Raw genomic sequence first — 15,862 nt, 5'->3', positions numbered from 1 at the left:
GCTGATGTTATTGGGGGACCTAGAACATAAACATGTTTGGGATGGTTAAATGTTAGCATTTTGAGAGAGGCTGTAGCAGGTACAAAGGGACAGTGCTTCACGTTCAGCTAGTACCAGCCTGTAAAGGAGACAGGAGAGGCCAAGGAAAGCTAGGACAGTAGAGAGAAACCAGAGGCTAGCCAAACTCAGGGGGGTAAAGCTTACTACATGGTTTACTTTTGCTGTACTGAGTAATTGAGAATGCCAGGAGGTGAATGTGTAGCTACTGCCCTAGGGACTAAACTTAGGGCAAGGTCATCTTAAGGATAAAGAGTGCCAAAGCTAAAGCAGCTCAGGGAAGACAGTTAAGCAACAGGGTGTGGGGCTGGGACTCTGAGGTGCTGCCAGCTCACGGGTCTGTGGCACAGAGCAACACAAAGCTGCTTTACCACTCAGCTCTAGAAACAGTTTCACCCAATAAGGACAGCAGCCTCCAAACCTGAGCTCAGCTGTCACCAGACTGCAGTGCCAGTGCTCCCAGTCTTGGTACAACACAGGGGAAGCCAACTCAGCCCCTGATGGAGCTAAAGCCTCAAGATCTAGGAAAGAAATTAGGCAGACAAGGGTCAGACCCTTACTGTTAAGAGTTGCCCTAATGTAGTAGAAGCAGTGACAATGTATAGCTTCTATGTATAGCTTCTTCAGAGAAGGCCAATATTAATGTCTTGCTCACACTCACCAGCCACATTTTGCCTCTTCTGTTGTTGCCAGATATCTCCATGGAGTAAATCATATTGACTGTGTTTATTATATGAACTAAGTGATCAGCTGTGAACTTTCTTTGACGTAAATATTTTGCCATTAGCAATGACAAATAGCAACGCTCACGTTGTAAAAGTAACGTTGGATTGTTCCATGGGGGCATTTACATCGAGACAGATCACAAGGAAGCTGTGATCTTCAGGATCAAGAGGAACAGGCAAGAGAAAGAACACAATGGCAAGAATATTTATAAGAAAGCATTTTTAAACACTGAATCAATTTCTACAGAGCTCCAGCGTGCCTCTGCATTGCCTGCCCCAAGCAGGGCTGGGTCCCTGCACACCCCTTGGGCATGGCACACTCGACGTGGCAGCGTGTGCAAGTGGTTTGCACAGGTACCAGCCAAGGCTCCCCCTGGTACCTCACGAGCGTTACACCCCACTGGCTTTTCCTATATGGATCAGGCCCAACACTTCTCCTGAAGCCCATTGTTATTAAACCTCTGCAGTTACAGCTGGGCAAAAGAGATTTTCCATTCTTGCACTATTTCCTACCTCTTTGCCTGATGATGTTGGCAGCTTGAAGCGTGTCTTCTCACAGGCAGGATGGGAGGATGCTGAGCAGTGAGGGGAATTAATTTCTCACAGAAATTTTTCAAAGGTACAAAGGAGAACTGATGCTTTAAAAATAGCACCAACTATACTTCTATAGCACACATCCTCTAAGGAATTCAGCCTGAGCTTCCCTCCTGAGGCAGGCAGTCTCACACAGATGTGGAGCCTTAGGCTTAGGGAGGACAAACTTGCTGCAGGCTTTCCTAGTGGAAAGCTTGAGATGGTAAAAGTCCAGGGTTATGCCTACACATACATGTTCATGCACACCATACTTCATGGACTGAATGGAAAGTACATCAGAAGAACTATCAGGTGTAAGGTTTTGACTTTCCTTCTATAAAATCCTTTGGAGACTGCCAAGCTGAAGGCCTGGACTGTGAACTGCTGAACTCAAACCCTTTAGAGGCAGCTGCCCGCTTGGATCCAAGGGGTGCTCAAGGCTGCAGTAAGAGGTCTGGAGAATCGATCACCTTTGAAGGGTGAGGATCCCATCTGGAGAGCTTAGAACAAGCTTCTTGTTGGCAGGTGCATCCCACGTAGGAAATAACATTGGACATTGCATTAGGGATGTGAGAGACCAACAAGGCAATGCCACGGCCAAGTTGTCGCTTACATTACAGGGACTCCCAGCAAGATCCTTTAGAGCTAGGAAAGAGTCACAGGATGTAATTAGGCTGAAAATAATGCTAGGAGCCTTTTCCCCCCAAACTGGGAGTTGATGGAAGCTGTAATACAGGACAGTTCTGGGAACTGGCAGCACAGCAATACATTGTGGAAGGTCATCAGTGAGACAGAAGCAGAGGACACATTGCAGGGAACTGAATATAGGAATTAGGGCTCCCCAGACAAAAGGTTTAAGAAATTCAGTGGAAGGACAAGCACTCAGAAAGGAGCTGCAGGATTAAAAGAGATTGATACAGAACAGCAATTGTTTCTGTGTCCACAGGACAGCATTGTGCTAGAAACCTAGCAATAATCTATAGGCCAAAATGGCAAATCCTTCAAGCCAAGGGAAAGGCTTTGGATCGAGGCTTTGCTTTTGAGGATCTCTAGAGGCAGGAGTTTACTTTGGATGAACAGAAAAAGTCTCCTATATATAGCAGAAAAGCCAAGGCAGAAACTGCATCAGGAAAATGAAAGTCACAGATGCAAGTAAAATATGGGCAACCTGGCTCTAACAGACAAAGCCAACATCTACCTGATGATGACAGTGTGAGACACAGACAAGACATTGGTAAGAAGTGACCCCTGCAATTAGGGAGAGGAGTTTCCTCTGCCCAATGCTAAATTCAGGCAGGTTTGGAGATGAATGAAAACTGCATGCCATAAGGGAGGGCCAGGAATAGAAAGCCCATGTGGGGGAAGAACGCTCTAGATGTAGCGAATGCATCTCCAAGAGGCTTTATCATTCTTATTTTGTCACTACTATCAACAATAATAAAAGAGCTTACAGAGCAACCTCCCCAATCCCTAAGCATTGCATCCAGAGATTAGCAGCAGAGAGCAGCGTGCAGCTCAAGAAAAGCTGTTCAACAAATGTACAGGCATGCATAATAAGATTACTGAATTGGAGTTGCACGTTTTCAAGGATAAACGTGATATTATTGCACCGGCAAAGACATCGTAGGGACAAGGGAAAGGATGAGAAAATAGCCTGGCAGAACAGAGGGACTGCTGCAGCTGAGCTCCCAACAGGACAGGGAAAAGTGGGAAGTGGAAGCAGTGAGGAGGAGAGGAAGTGCACATCCTACTTGACATGCAGATATGCAGAGAAGCTTTTTGCAAAGTGGGTGATGTCATCGTGTTTTTCTCAGCCTTCAGGACAGCAAGAGAAAAATAGATGAAACCAGCACATGCAGAGGAGTCTGTAAGACGAGCAGACTTTACCCCCCACCCCCTGTGCAACACTAATTGCTCAAATATTGATCAGGGTAATTATTTGGAAGGAATAAAAGAAGAAAGGATTTGTTTTCCTCCTAAGAGACAAAAAGGCCACTGTTGTTGCAGAGTTGCTGAAAAGGTCCAGGTGATCAGAGGATTCCCAAGACCATATAAGTTAATTAAGATGTCGAGTTGGTCTAATTTGTTATTTGTTTGTACTGGAAAGCATGGAACTACTGCAGCCTACAATTTTTCAGGATGCCACAAAGTTGGATTTATAGCTCAACTGGCTCTCCTAAAGGCCATGAATGTCTCACCAGGCAGGTAGACCCACAGATCCTAACTTGGTTAGTAAAAAAAAGCAAGAGTTACAGGAGGGACTTCTGCTGTGGAAACCCAGGGCTGCTGACTGTGTTGTGGGTGACACAAACCAGCTGCCCAGGCTTAGCCTTGGCAAGGGAAAGAGTAGGTAAGATTGAATACCCAAACCAGAGCACTGGAGAACTTCTGGCTACTACTGCCCTGACATGGACACTGAGTCCTGAGAAAAAGCAGCAGTTCTATTTGGCTTCTGGAGAGCTGCTTTTCTTTCTTGAGGATAGGAAAACTTACATACACCAAAATGTAATAGCTACTCTAGAAAATACCTGCACCTCATCTTCACCTGGGGTAAATTCAGATAGAATTGAGCACCAGACAGTCCTCTATGGTTAAAAATGGATGTTGCAAGTACATCAAAGTACAGGAGGAACACTGTTTAAAACAAAACCAAACCAAACAAAAAAAACCCCAACCAACAAACTGTCAAGGGAGACTGGGACAGTGATAAAAATAAACAGGAATCTGCAAAAAACAGTGATTGCAGGGAGGGGAGGAAGCATCCACAAAGAATTTCTCAGGGATATACAGGCAAAGTCATAAGAAGCAGGAGAAACTGATTCTTCAATATGTCTTGTGAGAGTAGAGAGAGAGAAATGAAGTTTTATTTAATAACTGCCTGATAAATATTTTTTCATTTGGTAGAGGGAGGATCCCTCAGTGCACAATTTTGTACATAGGGATTTCCCCCTGGGAAAGGTGAGTTCAGGGGAGTACAGCACAGCAAGTGCCTCCAAGTGCCATTGACTGATGTGCTGAGGTGTCTGTTGCAATGTCTGACCCTGGGAAGGACTGGAGTGCTGCCCTGCAGCTCTACAGCACCTCGCGCAGAGACTCGGGGGCTGCAGCCTTTAGGAAAGGAGCAAACATCCCTTTGCTAGTGCTGGAGGGCAAAAAGGCAGCAAGCCTGGGGCTTCAACAGCTGTCTGATGCCTCAGAGAAATCTGGAGGCTCTCAAAGAGTGGGGATTATAAGAATCTAACAGAGTGTTCTTTCCAGTCACGTACAGGGTGAAGCATCGTGCATAAATAAGCCACTGCTTGCCATGAGGTGGTTAGTTAAAAAGCCAGACAGATTAGTCAAAAGATAAGGGTAAAAGAGCAACAAAAAAAATAAGGTCTGAGGGATTCTGCATCTCTCATTTAAATGCTGCTTTCCACCCTGAGGTACATCCCATAATTCCCTTTTAAAGAAAAAAGCAACAAAAAACCAGAACCAAAACGAACCACAAATGGAAAACAGCTCCCTCCCTCAGGATCTCACCAGTCCTAGGATAACCAGGAGAGTTCTGCAGTAAGCTGTTATGGAGCAGTCAGGTCAGGCATTGTGCAAGAAATGTTAAGTACAAACAATACTGAGCCAGCAAGAAAGCCCACCTTGCTGGAACAGGAGTTGGACAACGGGGCATCACTTACAAAGTAATTGTGTTGGATTTGGGGGAAAACCTGTATTTGTAGCCACCTTCTAGACTTCTTCAAGAGAAGATAAAGGTAGTCTGTATTTGTTACATTTAAATGGAAGACTCTTTTCATTGAGTGGCAGAAGCCTGAAGAAAAATAATAAGCGAGAGCAGAACACTTCTTTTAGGTCCTTCAGTGACAGTCATTACACCTCAGAATAGTTTACTTTGTCTCCTTTTCTACAGGAACAGTTTGAGCTCCCAGACGTGGCAAAGCAGATAGAGTCTGGCTTTAGGAAAGGTGACAGAAGTTCCTGCAGGCCTGTGGCCTCAGCAACAGTGCTCTGCTGAGCAGTCAGCTGAGGAAAGCTCCTGGCAAGGAGCTACCAGACAGGCTCAGATTTAGAAAACAGGCTGAAACAGAGAGCCTGGGCACAGCTGGCTAGGTCAGATAACAGGTCAGGCTGCCAAGTCCCTTTCCTCATGCCCTTCCATCAGGAGCTGAAGATGAGTCTGGGCTATTCAATACGTTCTCATGAAGGTGATCAAAGCAAAGGGCATACTCTGGTATGAGAGAAAAGCTATCCACCAGCAGGGAGAAAATCAGATAAAGAACAGGCTTAGCAGCTCCCCTCTCCCTGCTTGGCAAGCTAATTACTCATCATGCCCATTTTCCTTGCTACACTTGGGCAGAAATCTGTCTCTGGGAACTGCTGGAATATTTGAGGTCTGAGAACGTACGGGACTGTTTTCATTACAGTAATGAAGCCACAGAGTGGTAGCTTTAACCAGGAAGGATAACAAGGCATTACCATCCCCTGCCATTTAACCCAAAGCCTGCAATGCCTAATGCACTTACACTCAGCTTCACTTTCTGAGAAAATTCTGGGAGTATTTCATTTCTAAATCACAAAAGACAATTATTTGGCAGGAATGACCCCTGCTCTTATACAATAAATCATGAACATCAACGATACCTAATGGATTTTGAGTCAATGCCACAGACAGCAAGGCCTGGGGCCTATGTTTCAGGATTCCAGGACCGTGCCAAAGGAGCCTTATAAATGATTAATGTGTTCAGCACAGTGTCATCTGTGCCACTGGAGAGAAGAAGATATTCTGGGGCTCCATTTGTCATTTTAAAAAGTTATAATGGGTTCAGCAGCTGACCATACCTCTCCCTTACCCTGCCAGAATAAGCCATTTAGCTCCACAAACACACTCCATAAAATCCCTTCCCAAAACTTTGCACGTGCTCTTGGTTCAAGTGAGCAACAATTCAGTAAGAGAAAAAAGGGAAAGAAGTCTGTTTTCATAAGTAGCCCACCAACAAAGCCAGCCTTCCTGGGGGAATGGAGCTAAGGTCTGCATTTTCAAACACATGTACAAGAGGCAGGTGGTGCTAAAGAGGTAGCTGGGGCCTCTTTCTACTCCTTTGCCATACTGTAAGAACACCAGTACAAAGAAAATTCAAGTTTTGGTCGCTCCAGCTCAGTCTCTCATGCTTTCCAGTTATTCATCCCATAGTTTTCAACCTCTCCCCCTTCACTTTTGTCCCCATGGTTACTGAATCACTGTGTGCAGAGATTTTCCTCACTAAAGAATATGTGACTAACATGAGACAGCTAAATTACCAGAGCCAACTCTGACATCGGTTTCTGCTAACATGGATCTGATCTTCCAAACGCCTTCAAATAGATCTGTTGCACTGGCACCAACTTCAGAGTAAGCAGCACTTCAACTATTGACAGAGACAGAGCTGCAGCACAGGGAGATATAAAATAGTCTGGAAGCAGGTAAATGATGAAATCCAAACACTAGCTTTAGCAGACGTGCAGCCTGGGCATACAGGATAGAAATAACCAGGAGATGTATTCCACCACAAAAACTCTTAATTAAGTCCTAGAATGGAAGACATTATTTCCTGGGTGGACCTAGGTCTAAGAGCTCCCAGTTTGGTTAAGGAGGAGGAGACAGGCATGTTTTAGGCCTAAAGAAATCTCTATTGCAAAACACGCCAAGTCAGGGCACTGGATGACGTGTCTATCGACCTTCAGCCACAGCAATCAGTGTCTGCTGACCCAGGGGTCAGTGGAGCTTCTCCCACACTGGGCAGCCTAGACTATGCCATCAAAGCTCAAACCAGATCCCTTCCAAGCTACCCCAAAGAGATACATTAAAACGTGTTTGTATCTCAGAGGCCTTTCTCCCTTTCACTTGAAGCATACAGCCGGCAACAAATGTCCACATGCTAAAGCAAAGGTAGCAGTCAATATATCACATCAGCATCACCCCAGTCATGAGCCAACGCAGAGAACACTTGAGAAGAAATGTAGAGATCTTACCTTGGCAGCTACGGAGGAGTTGGGCTTCTCCAGAAGGTCCCAGAGCTTTTTCCTTTTGTCAGCACAGCAAGTGTTATCAAATTCCTCCCCTTCCCTTTCCCTCAGGGTCTCGGCTTCTCTCTTCAGCTCCTCATTCATTTGCTCCTTCTTCTGGTGGTAGCGGGCCTGGCAGCAGGACTCCAGGTAGATCTCATCCACCCCCCAGTAGTCCAGCTCCTGGCTGAAGGACAAGGCGCACATCTCCTCCATCATGTGCAGCTTGCCAGTCCGGTAGAAGTTCAAGATCGAGGTGAACGCCCCGGGATGCCTGTCGAAGAAGTACTCGTTCTCCTCCAGGTTATAGTCATCACAGATCTCCATGAGGGAATCGTGCGTGTTGCAGTCTCTGAGCTTACCCAGCCTGGTCCGCGGCAACCTGTCCAAGGTGCGCCAGAGAACCTCGTGGGCCAGCCCCCCCACGTTGAGCTTGACCCTTCGGGAGCAGGCCTTGCTCCTGACGATCTCCGTGGGGTCCGGAGGCAAAGAGGTAGTAGAGCGAGATCCATGCTTATTCATCCCCAGAGGCATCGCTGGTCCCCCTGGGGCTGGGCGCTCCGAGGTGCGGCGCGGGGCAGGGTGCGGCGGGGGCGGCTCTCCTCACCTCTCCTTCCCCTCCATGGCCCAGAGCTGCAACAGACACGGAGCATGGGTCCGGCCGCCGCCCCGCGCCCGCCGCCCGACCCCGCGCGGGGCAGCGCCAATGGCCGCGGGCGCGGGGGCGGAGCGGGAGCTGACCGCGCTGGCGGTGCTGAACCGCGCCGGGCCGCGCCGGGCCGGGCCGGGCGGCCGCTGTCCCAGCGCGCCGTGCTGGAGCCCGCCGCTCCCACGTGCGGGCCCGGCCGCTGCCGCCGAGCTCCCCCGGGCGGCGGCGGCCCCGGCCCCGGCCCGCTCCTTCCCGCACACGCCTCTGCCCCGCAGGGCCGCTCGCACACCCCGTCCTGGGGAGCTGGGGAGGCCGAGCACGGCCCCGGCAGCCTCCGAGCGAAGGGCTGGGAGCTGCCGACTGGCAGCGGAGGGGCACAGAGCTCCCACGAGCACCGCTCAGCAAGGAGAGCCGGGCCGTTAGCCAGGGCTGCGCCGGTAACGTTGCTCCCTTAACCCGAGCGGGTGGCGGGGAGCGCCCCGGCCCCGCCGCCGGTCCACGCCGGGGCGTCCTGCGGAGCGCGGGCGCCGCACCCCAGGCGCCCCTGTGACCCGGCCAGGAAACCTCCAGCTCGCCGGAGCCGGGGTGCCTGCTGCCCTGCCCGGCTGCGGCGGCTCCAGGGAGGCGCGGAGGCTTTCCTTAACTCCAGCCTCGTACATTTCCCCACGGAAAAGAGCTGGGGAAGGGAAAGGAGAGTGTTTGCAGCCTCTGGCTCCCTGGGCTGCCCGGGGACGCCCCGCACACACGCCCGACGCCGACCCTCTGCATAACGGGGAAATCAACCAAAATCGGAACACGCGAAAACCCCAAGCCTTCCTCTCGCAGGCGGCGGGGGCTTATGACAGCCTGGAGCACTGTTGCTTACACAAGATGGCACGAAGAGGAACCTCGGCGCAAAAAGGAACGGCTCCTCCGTGCAGGGCCGGCGCGGCTCCGGGGCTCGGCCCCTGTCCCCGCCGATGCGGGCTCCCCCTCCCCGGCCCCAACACGGAGCTACCGCCGCTGCCTCCGCGCCGGGGAAAGGGCTCCTGCCCCCAGCCCGACCCGGCCCGCACCTACCTGCTCCTGTGGGCTCCCAGCGAGGCGGTGCGGGGCTGTGCGGGGCCGAGGGCGGCTACACCCTGCGGCGGGGCGGGCAGCAGGGGCGGCCCCGCTCGCATCCCCCCGCGGGCAGCCCCGAGGCGGAGGGATGGCGGCCGCGCTGCCGGCTGTCCGCGGAGCCCGGGCGGGGGAGGGGAAGGGAAACGAGGTAAATCGGATCCCTCGGCAGGAAGCTTTCCCAGGCCTTCCCTCGGCTGCGGCTCCTCGCTCCTGCCTACAGTCAGCGCCGAAGCCGCGTCTGCCCCCGCCCCCCGCAGCCCTCGCTCCGTGCAGACACAAAGGAAAGCTCCGGAGCTTCCTTCTGCCGCCTCAGAACGGAGATCAACAAGTCTAGTCTGAACCTCCAGCTTTTCCCTGCAATTCTGTCCCGGAGTTGTTTAGAGTGAATTGGAAGTTGGGGGTGGAAGAGAGGAAGGCAGCTCCACCATGAGCTGGGATGCAGCATTGCAGGGAAGCTTAACGCTTTCCTAGCCGTGCCCTGCTGCCCCGGGGCTGATTTACAGCGGAGGAGGCGGCTGGAACAGACCTAGTAACTGAGAGGAGAGCCGCAGCATCCCTCCTTGGGTGGATGGGGCTATTCCCATCATCCTCCAGCTCCCGGTGGTATCACCCGTGAAAACATGAGCAGGTGCCAAAAGCAAATTGATGAGCAGAGATCACTATCGCTGATAAACCCAGCGGGGCCCCTAATGCTTCCCAGGCTTCACTTGCTAAGCTGCAGCAGCTGAGCTCAGTACAGCTGCACATCTCCCTGTGTGTGAGGGGCGAGCTGGAGCCTCATCCTTTGCTCTCCAGCCCCTCAAGTTAAAGAGCCTGCTCTTGGGATGGTTGCATATACTTGCAGATACAGATAGGAGGAATAGTAGAGGATCTCTAATGCTGTTTTAGACTACAAATACAGGGAAAATGAGCATTTACTAACCTGAAAACACAGCAGAAATGGAGAAGAGAGAGACTTTCCAGGCAATGGCACAGCACTCATAGTATCCCTCTGCCACTCTGTGCCTCTTCCCTTCCTCCTTCCCTCCTAACACAAGAAATAAACCTCCTCAAGAGCCTAGAACTCTGTTAGCACCATTTAATGGGTGCTTGGTATCACTTAATGCAGTTCATCTGCTTAGGCTGGTGTACCAGAGGTACACAGCAGTGCTTGTTAGCCCCTTCTCCTCCTGCATTGATTAACCACGGCTCTTGGACTCTAGTGCCAATTCCTACTACAAGGTTTCTGAAATAGGAGCCAGGTGTCTGATTCTCTGTGATTAGCTAGGGAAAAAGACTCTCAGTGCTGCTCTTCCACACTTTCTGTGCATCTCTTCCTAGCTCCCTGCTGGCTCCCATTGCTCATTGTGTACACAATGTCGATGTTATGCTATTATGTTTGGTGTTTGAATGCCCACATCTTCCTCAGAGACAGCTTTATGAAATCCCAACCAGAGTTTTTCTCCAGTACCTCCCACAACTGTATATCATCTGTAGGTTTCAGGATTTCTTAGGAGAACTAGGTCACTACCTTCCTTTTGCAGATGAGCAAATTAAGGTATAGAAAAGCAAGATCATCCAGAGGGGAGGTGGAAGAATTGGGAATATAACCTGTTGAGCAGCTTAATCCCAGCCCAGTGCCCTTCACTGATCTAGCTCCCACTAACCCAGGAAAACCTAAAAGCAACATCCAGAGCACTTCAGTTCTCCTCTTTCTTATCATTTCAGCTCCAGACCCTACCTACTCTTACAACAGAGGTGAAAACCTCTGATCGGGGCTAGGAAGCTAAATCTGTTAATGATTACAAAGTGCTTTGAAACTTCCAGCTGGCAGGTGCTCTAGGGCAGCAAGTCAGCTGTTTGTTAACACTGAGGGGGCTAATATGCAAGGACGTATTCTCTCCCCTTGTGATGAATGCAGCTACTCTTTCATGGGAAGAGGATGTTGGGAGAGAAAATGACAGTCTAATGAAGGGAAATGCATCAGATTCAATGCAGTTTAATCATTGGAGAGAGGCAACTTTGGTTTATTAGCAGGACATTTGTATCTTCCTGCATTGCTCTTGCTCCCTTGCCAACATCATTCAGATGTTCTGCCAAGAGACTCCTCCATGGAGGGGGCACGTGAAAGGGCAGCATGGAAGCATGGGCTCCTCCACTGCTGCCTGTTCACCCTTACACACATACCTTCTTACCAGCACTGAGAAACCATACTTAGGTATAAGCTGTGAGAGGGGGCCGTGCTCAGGGCAGACCATTCAGCTGGCCATGCCTGGGGTGATGCAGGAGTGTGGGCAGAGGGGAAGACGCTTCCACCTCCAGGACGTCTGTTCCCTACAGCATTTCTTGTCCCACCACGGAGAGTTAGTCAGCAAGGGGCAGTGCAGGCCTGAGGGTGCAGAAACATGCAGCCTGTTCATTATTCTCCAAGATTATCTAACCCACTTTTAGTTTGGCTATTCCTTTCAACTGTTATTTTTGTATTCTGAACTTCTAAAAACTTAATTTAAGGTTTGTTATTTCCACAGCCTGTGGAATGAGCCAGCCAAATGCTTGAATGCAGTCTATGGCAAATCCTGCTCCTTTCCAGATATTACAACAGTTATTGACAAGGAAACACCTCAAACCTCAAGTGCTTTAGAGGAAATGTACAGAGTACAGCAAACATATATTCTCTTGGCCTGACAGTCAGTGATATATCCATATCTGAATCTCACCTGCCAAGCAGAAAGGTCTGCAAGACAGTGTTTGCTGTGATACTACATGACGAGGAAATAGGCTGAGCCTAAACATGGAAATATCCCCCTGCTGATCTGTAGGGATTCCTCTGCCTGCATGAGGAAAAGTATTCCATCTTTGCAAACACCCACGCCTGTACAACAGTCTGGCATCTTCCTGTCCATCCTGTGAAGCAAGAGGAGAGGTTGATTTACACCCTTTTACTGGTCACAGAAAAACAAAAGGCTGTGAGAACAGGAAGGCTCTTTGCCAGCAAACAAGGGCTCAGCCCAGTCACAGAACAGTATGTGGAACAATGGGTTTCCAGCAGAGATGGGCACAGCAGCTTTGGTGGCCCACGGAGTTTTGGCTGGTTCCTGGTGCTGAGGAGTTGCTGGGTTTCACATTCTACAATAAGCTGTAAGATGTAACTATAACCCATATTGTTCTTGCAGCCTAAGGGCCTCATGAGTGGGACAGCCAGCCATACAGCAGAGGCCGTCTCCATTACAAGAAGCTGTCTCTGTTTCCTATTATGTCCCTTTAAGGATTCTCTTAGTTTCCAGGGACTTTCTTTCCAGCCTAGAAACACTTTAGGTACAATGGAGATTTTCTTTTATCATTCTAAATCCTTTGCCTTAAATGGGAAAAAAGTTGATCAGGTTTCTTGGCAGACATCTGTAACCAGTGCAAAAAGGAACTGAGATACCCAGGGAGGAGTGGTTTGTGCTACCAAGAGCCCAGGAATGTGGAAATAATGGAATACCAGGGGAAAATACTGTAAGCACACAACAAAATACAATCCAAAAATGAACCTTACAAGGCTTCCCTTGGAAAACTCAAGCAGAGCTTGAATGGTAATGTCAGGAGCAGCTGGGGTCCATCACCACATTCTCCCTTGTTGAAAGCCCTTTTCAGAGGAGTTTGGCTGTAGCTGCCATGGGAGAGTGGGCTCTGCATATGGGGGGGGAAACCTTGGTAGCCACAGCTTCCCTGGCCTGTGCCTTCAGCAGGCTCCACCATTCACTCTTGCCCTCTACCACTTCCTCCTCTCACCACGGTAAAAGAAAGTCTGTCCTGTTTACATGTATTATGTAAGTCCATAATAGCTCATTGTACCAGAAAGCAGGGACTGATCGCTGCCACACTCTCTGAGTCCTCAGAGAGGCACCAAAGGATCCTGAGGGTCGGCTGCTGGACTGTATATCTGCAAAAGTGGGAGATGGAGGGAGGAAGAGCAGAGAAATCTCAGCAGGGACCAGAGAGCAAGTGTTCCTTGACAGAGGGCAATATCTCTGAAGACTGTCTCAGCTATGGCAGAGAAAAGACAAGTGAGGGTAGCCCTCTCTCCTGCTTGGAAGGACAGTAGCCACTTGGGGACCTGTGCTGTAAAGGGTTGATGAAACTTCAGCTTCATGAAACTTTTCAGATGCATTTTGATGTTGCTGGAGTGCCCAAAGTGCCCCTTGAGGCAGGCAGGCTTCCCTCCCTCCTGCCTTCTCGAGAAGGGGCAGGTCAGAGCTGCAGCACCACTTGCCTGGCACCACTCTGCAAATGGCTCTTGGTGCTTAGTCAGCCTCAGGCTCCTTTGGCCTTCAGGAAGAGGGCAGGAAACATGCCAGTGCAAATTGGTTATCAGAGAAGCTTCTGGTTCAGGTTTCCACAAGCACATTCAGAGCCATCCCCCTTGGCTCCAGCTTTCTGCCCTTCCCAGGATGTGCATTTCCTCCAGCATGACAATTAAGTCTCTTCTCTGGGCTCGCTGACCACAAACAACTTCTCTTCCCAAGGATGGCTCCGTCAGACCCACCTTCCCTCCCATCTTGACAAGGATGAGGCTGGGGGACTGACTGAAAGCTGTAGAAGCACCAGCCTATTCCCTAAGGTGGCCAGATGTGTAAAACATCACCTCCTGGCTGCATCTGTCTTGCTCACATCAGGTTTGAGACAAAATACAATCACTTCAGGGAGGAAAAATACACAAACTTCACTGCTGGTTGAGGAGTGAAAAAGCCCCCAATGGGCCAGTTTGTCCCTGTCACCCATCTGCTAGGGAATTTGCAAAATTATCTGAGAAATCATTCTCCTCCTAGCTATCAATGCCACAGGCCAAATTCTTGGAGCATCAGGTCCCTGTCCTGCCCTGGGAGGACCAGCAGCCACAGGACTTCACTTGCCCTTGCACCCCATGGTGCAGCCAGGGGGAAGTTTTATCCTGTTCAAGCAGGGCTGGCACCATGGGAAAAACAGCTGCCTATAATATGTTATCTAACACTTAGCTTTAAGCAGTGAGCTCTGTGAAGCAATTGGACTTATGTTATTCAGTAACTGTGGATTTGTTAGCTCCTGAAGGGCTGGAGGCTCATGTTGAACACCTTGCCATCAGTCGGGAGGGAGGGCAGAAGTATTTGCAGCAGTGACGTGACCTCCCTCTCACAGATGTCACTGAGTGTCTGTCCATCCAAGCCCTTTCTGCCCAGCTGCTCAGGACTGCAGAAGGCCCTACAGCTATTCCCATCCCTGGGGGTTGTGGCACACTAGCTCTGTACTGGCTGCAGTCAGACTGGGCAGTTTTTTGGGAGAGCCAGGTTTCAATGACCTAGATGCAATATCATTCCCAGGAATTCATGGGCAGGAGGCTCTGCTTGCCCTCCCTAAGCTCCCTCCTGTCTGGGCAAATATCTGCCTCCCCCAGCAGCCAAAGGGATCCCAGCCATGGGAGGAATTTGTATGTGAGGAAAGGCTCTCACACAGCCAGGCCAGGAGCTGCAGATACAGTGGGGCAGCTGCTGGTGGAGGTATCGAGGGGAAGCCCCAGCTCTGAACAGATGACATAAATAGGGATGTAACAGGAACTAGATAAATATCATTGACCCTGCCATGTTTGCACACAAGTGACTGTGATTCAGAAGGGTGCTGTTTCTCTCCCTGGGTTGGAGGAAGCCTGGCTGCTTCAGCCAGCATTTGGAGAGGCAGCCCACTCGGAGCATGTTGCAACAGGCAGTGGGGAGCCCTCGCCTGCTACCAGGGGCAGGAGTGCTGAGAAAGAGCAACAGGAGGAATGACAGGTCCACCTTCTCCTAACAGAGAATATGCCATCTCCACTGTTTCATGGAAAGCTTTTGGCAACAAAATTCCAAGCAGCATAACTAGCAGTTGGGTCTGCTAAAGAGCTCCCTAGTTCCAGTCCCTGGCAGCCTCTTCCCCATGCAGTTAAAACAAACACAAGTGATGTTACAAAGGCTCTGGAGGGCCCTCCAGGTTGTGACTACTCACAGCATCCTGGCACTAGAGGAGTAAAAATCAGGTCCCCTCCCTAAACAGCTTCTTTCTGAGCTTGGGGATACTGTTCCCTGGTGTGACAAGGTGGCAACATGCATGTGACCAGAAAATACTCCTGTTAAGAATCATTCCTGCCCCATAGCTGCACCGTTCCCAGCACTGGCTTCTCTTGCCCAGCTCCTCTTTAATAAACACAGGCTGAGGGTTCAGCCTTACAGGCAAAGCAAACACAACTCAGCCAACAGATAAAATCTACTCTGTGGTCTAATGCTGGAAAAATGCCATCACTTGAATGTCCTGAAGCATGGTGAGTTTTCTCAGAGTAATAAGAGTATGAATATGCTCTTGCATATGCAGAACCTAAAAGGACTCTGCAGTCAGAAAGCAATTTCAGATGGTTCCTAGCAGGAAAGTACCATAATATCCCCTTTCAGAGCGAGGGAAATTGAGATAGAGAAGGATTAAAGTAACTTGTCAAAAGCTGCATGGGGTGGGGAATGAATGTACTTTAAATCTTAGGAGATATCCTTTAATGATTCCAATCAAGTTTGTTTGCCTTGTCTCTGTTATTGCAGCTAATGTGAGCACATTTGCTAGAGGCTCCTGCCAGCATTCTCAGTAAGAATGAGGCTGATGATCATACCCAACAGTTTAGGGGTTTTTCTTGATCATCTTTTATGAATAATTGGCAAAAAAGAGGCATGATTTGAAAAAGGCTATTCCCTGATCTCAGTTGCCCTAA

General features: G+C 49.8%; 1 protein-coding gene across 1 annotated transcript in view; it reads right to left on the bottom strand.

The window, feature by feature from the left end:
* Positions 1-7,998, bottom strand: part of KCNB1 (potassium voltage-gated channel subfamily B member 1) — a 120,435-nt gene extending 112,437 nt beyond the window's left edge. The window contains exon 1 of the mRNA XM_010205094.2: positions 7,359-7,998. Coding sequence (XP_010203396.1) covers positions 7,359-7,925 — 567 coding nt within the window. The 5' untranslated portion in view covers positions 7,926-7,998. The remainder of the gene's footprint in view (positions 1-7,358) is intronic.
* Between the last annotated feature and the right edge of the window lie 7,864 nt (positions 7,999-15,862).

Source organism: Colius striatus, chromosome 16 (assembly GCF_028858725.1).
Source record: "Colius striatus isolate bColStr4 chromosome 16, bColStr4.1.hap1, whole genome shotgun sequence".
Taxonomy (NCBI): domain Eukaryota; kingdom Metazoa; phylum Chordata; class Aves; order Coliiformes; family Coliidae; genus Colius; species Colius striatus.
This window is presented reverse-complemented; position numbering and strand designations above follow the sequence as displayed.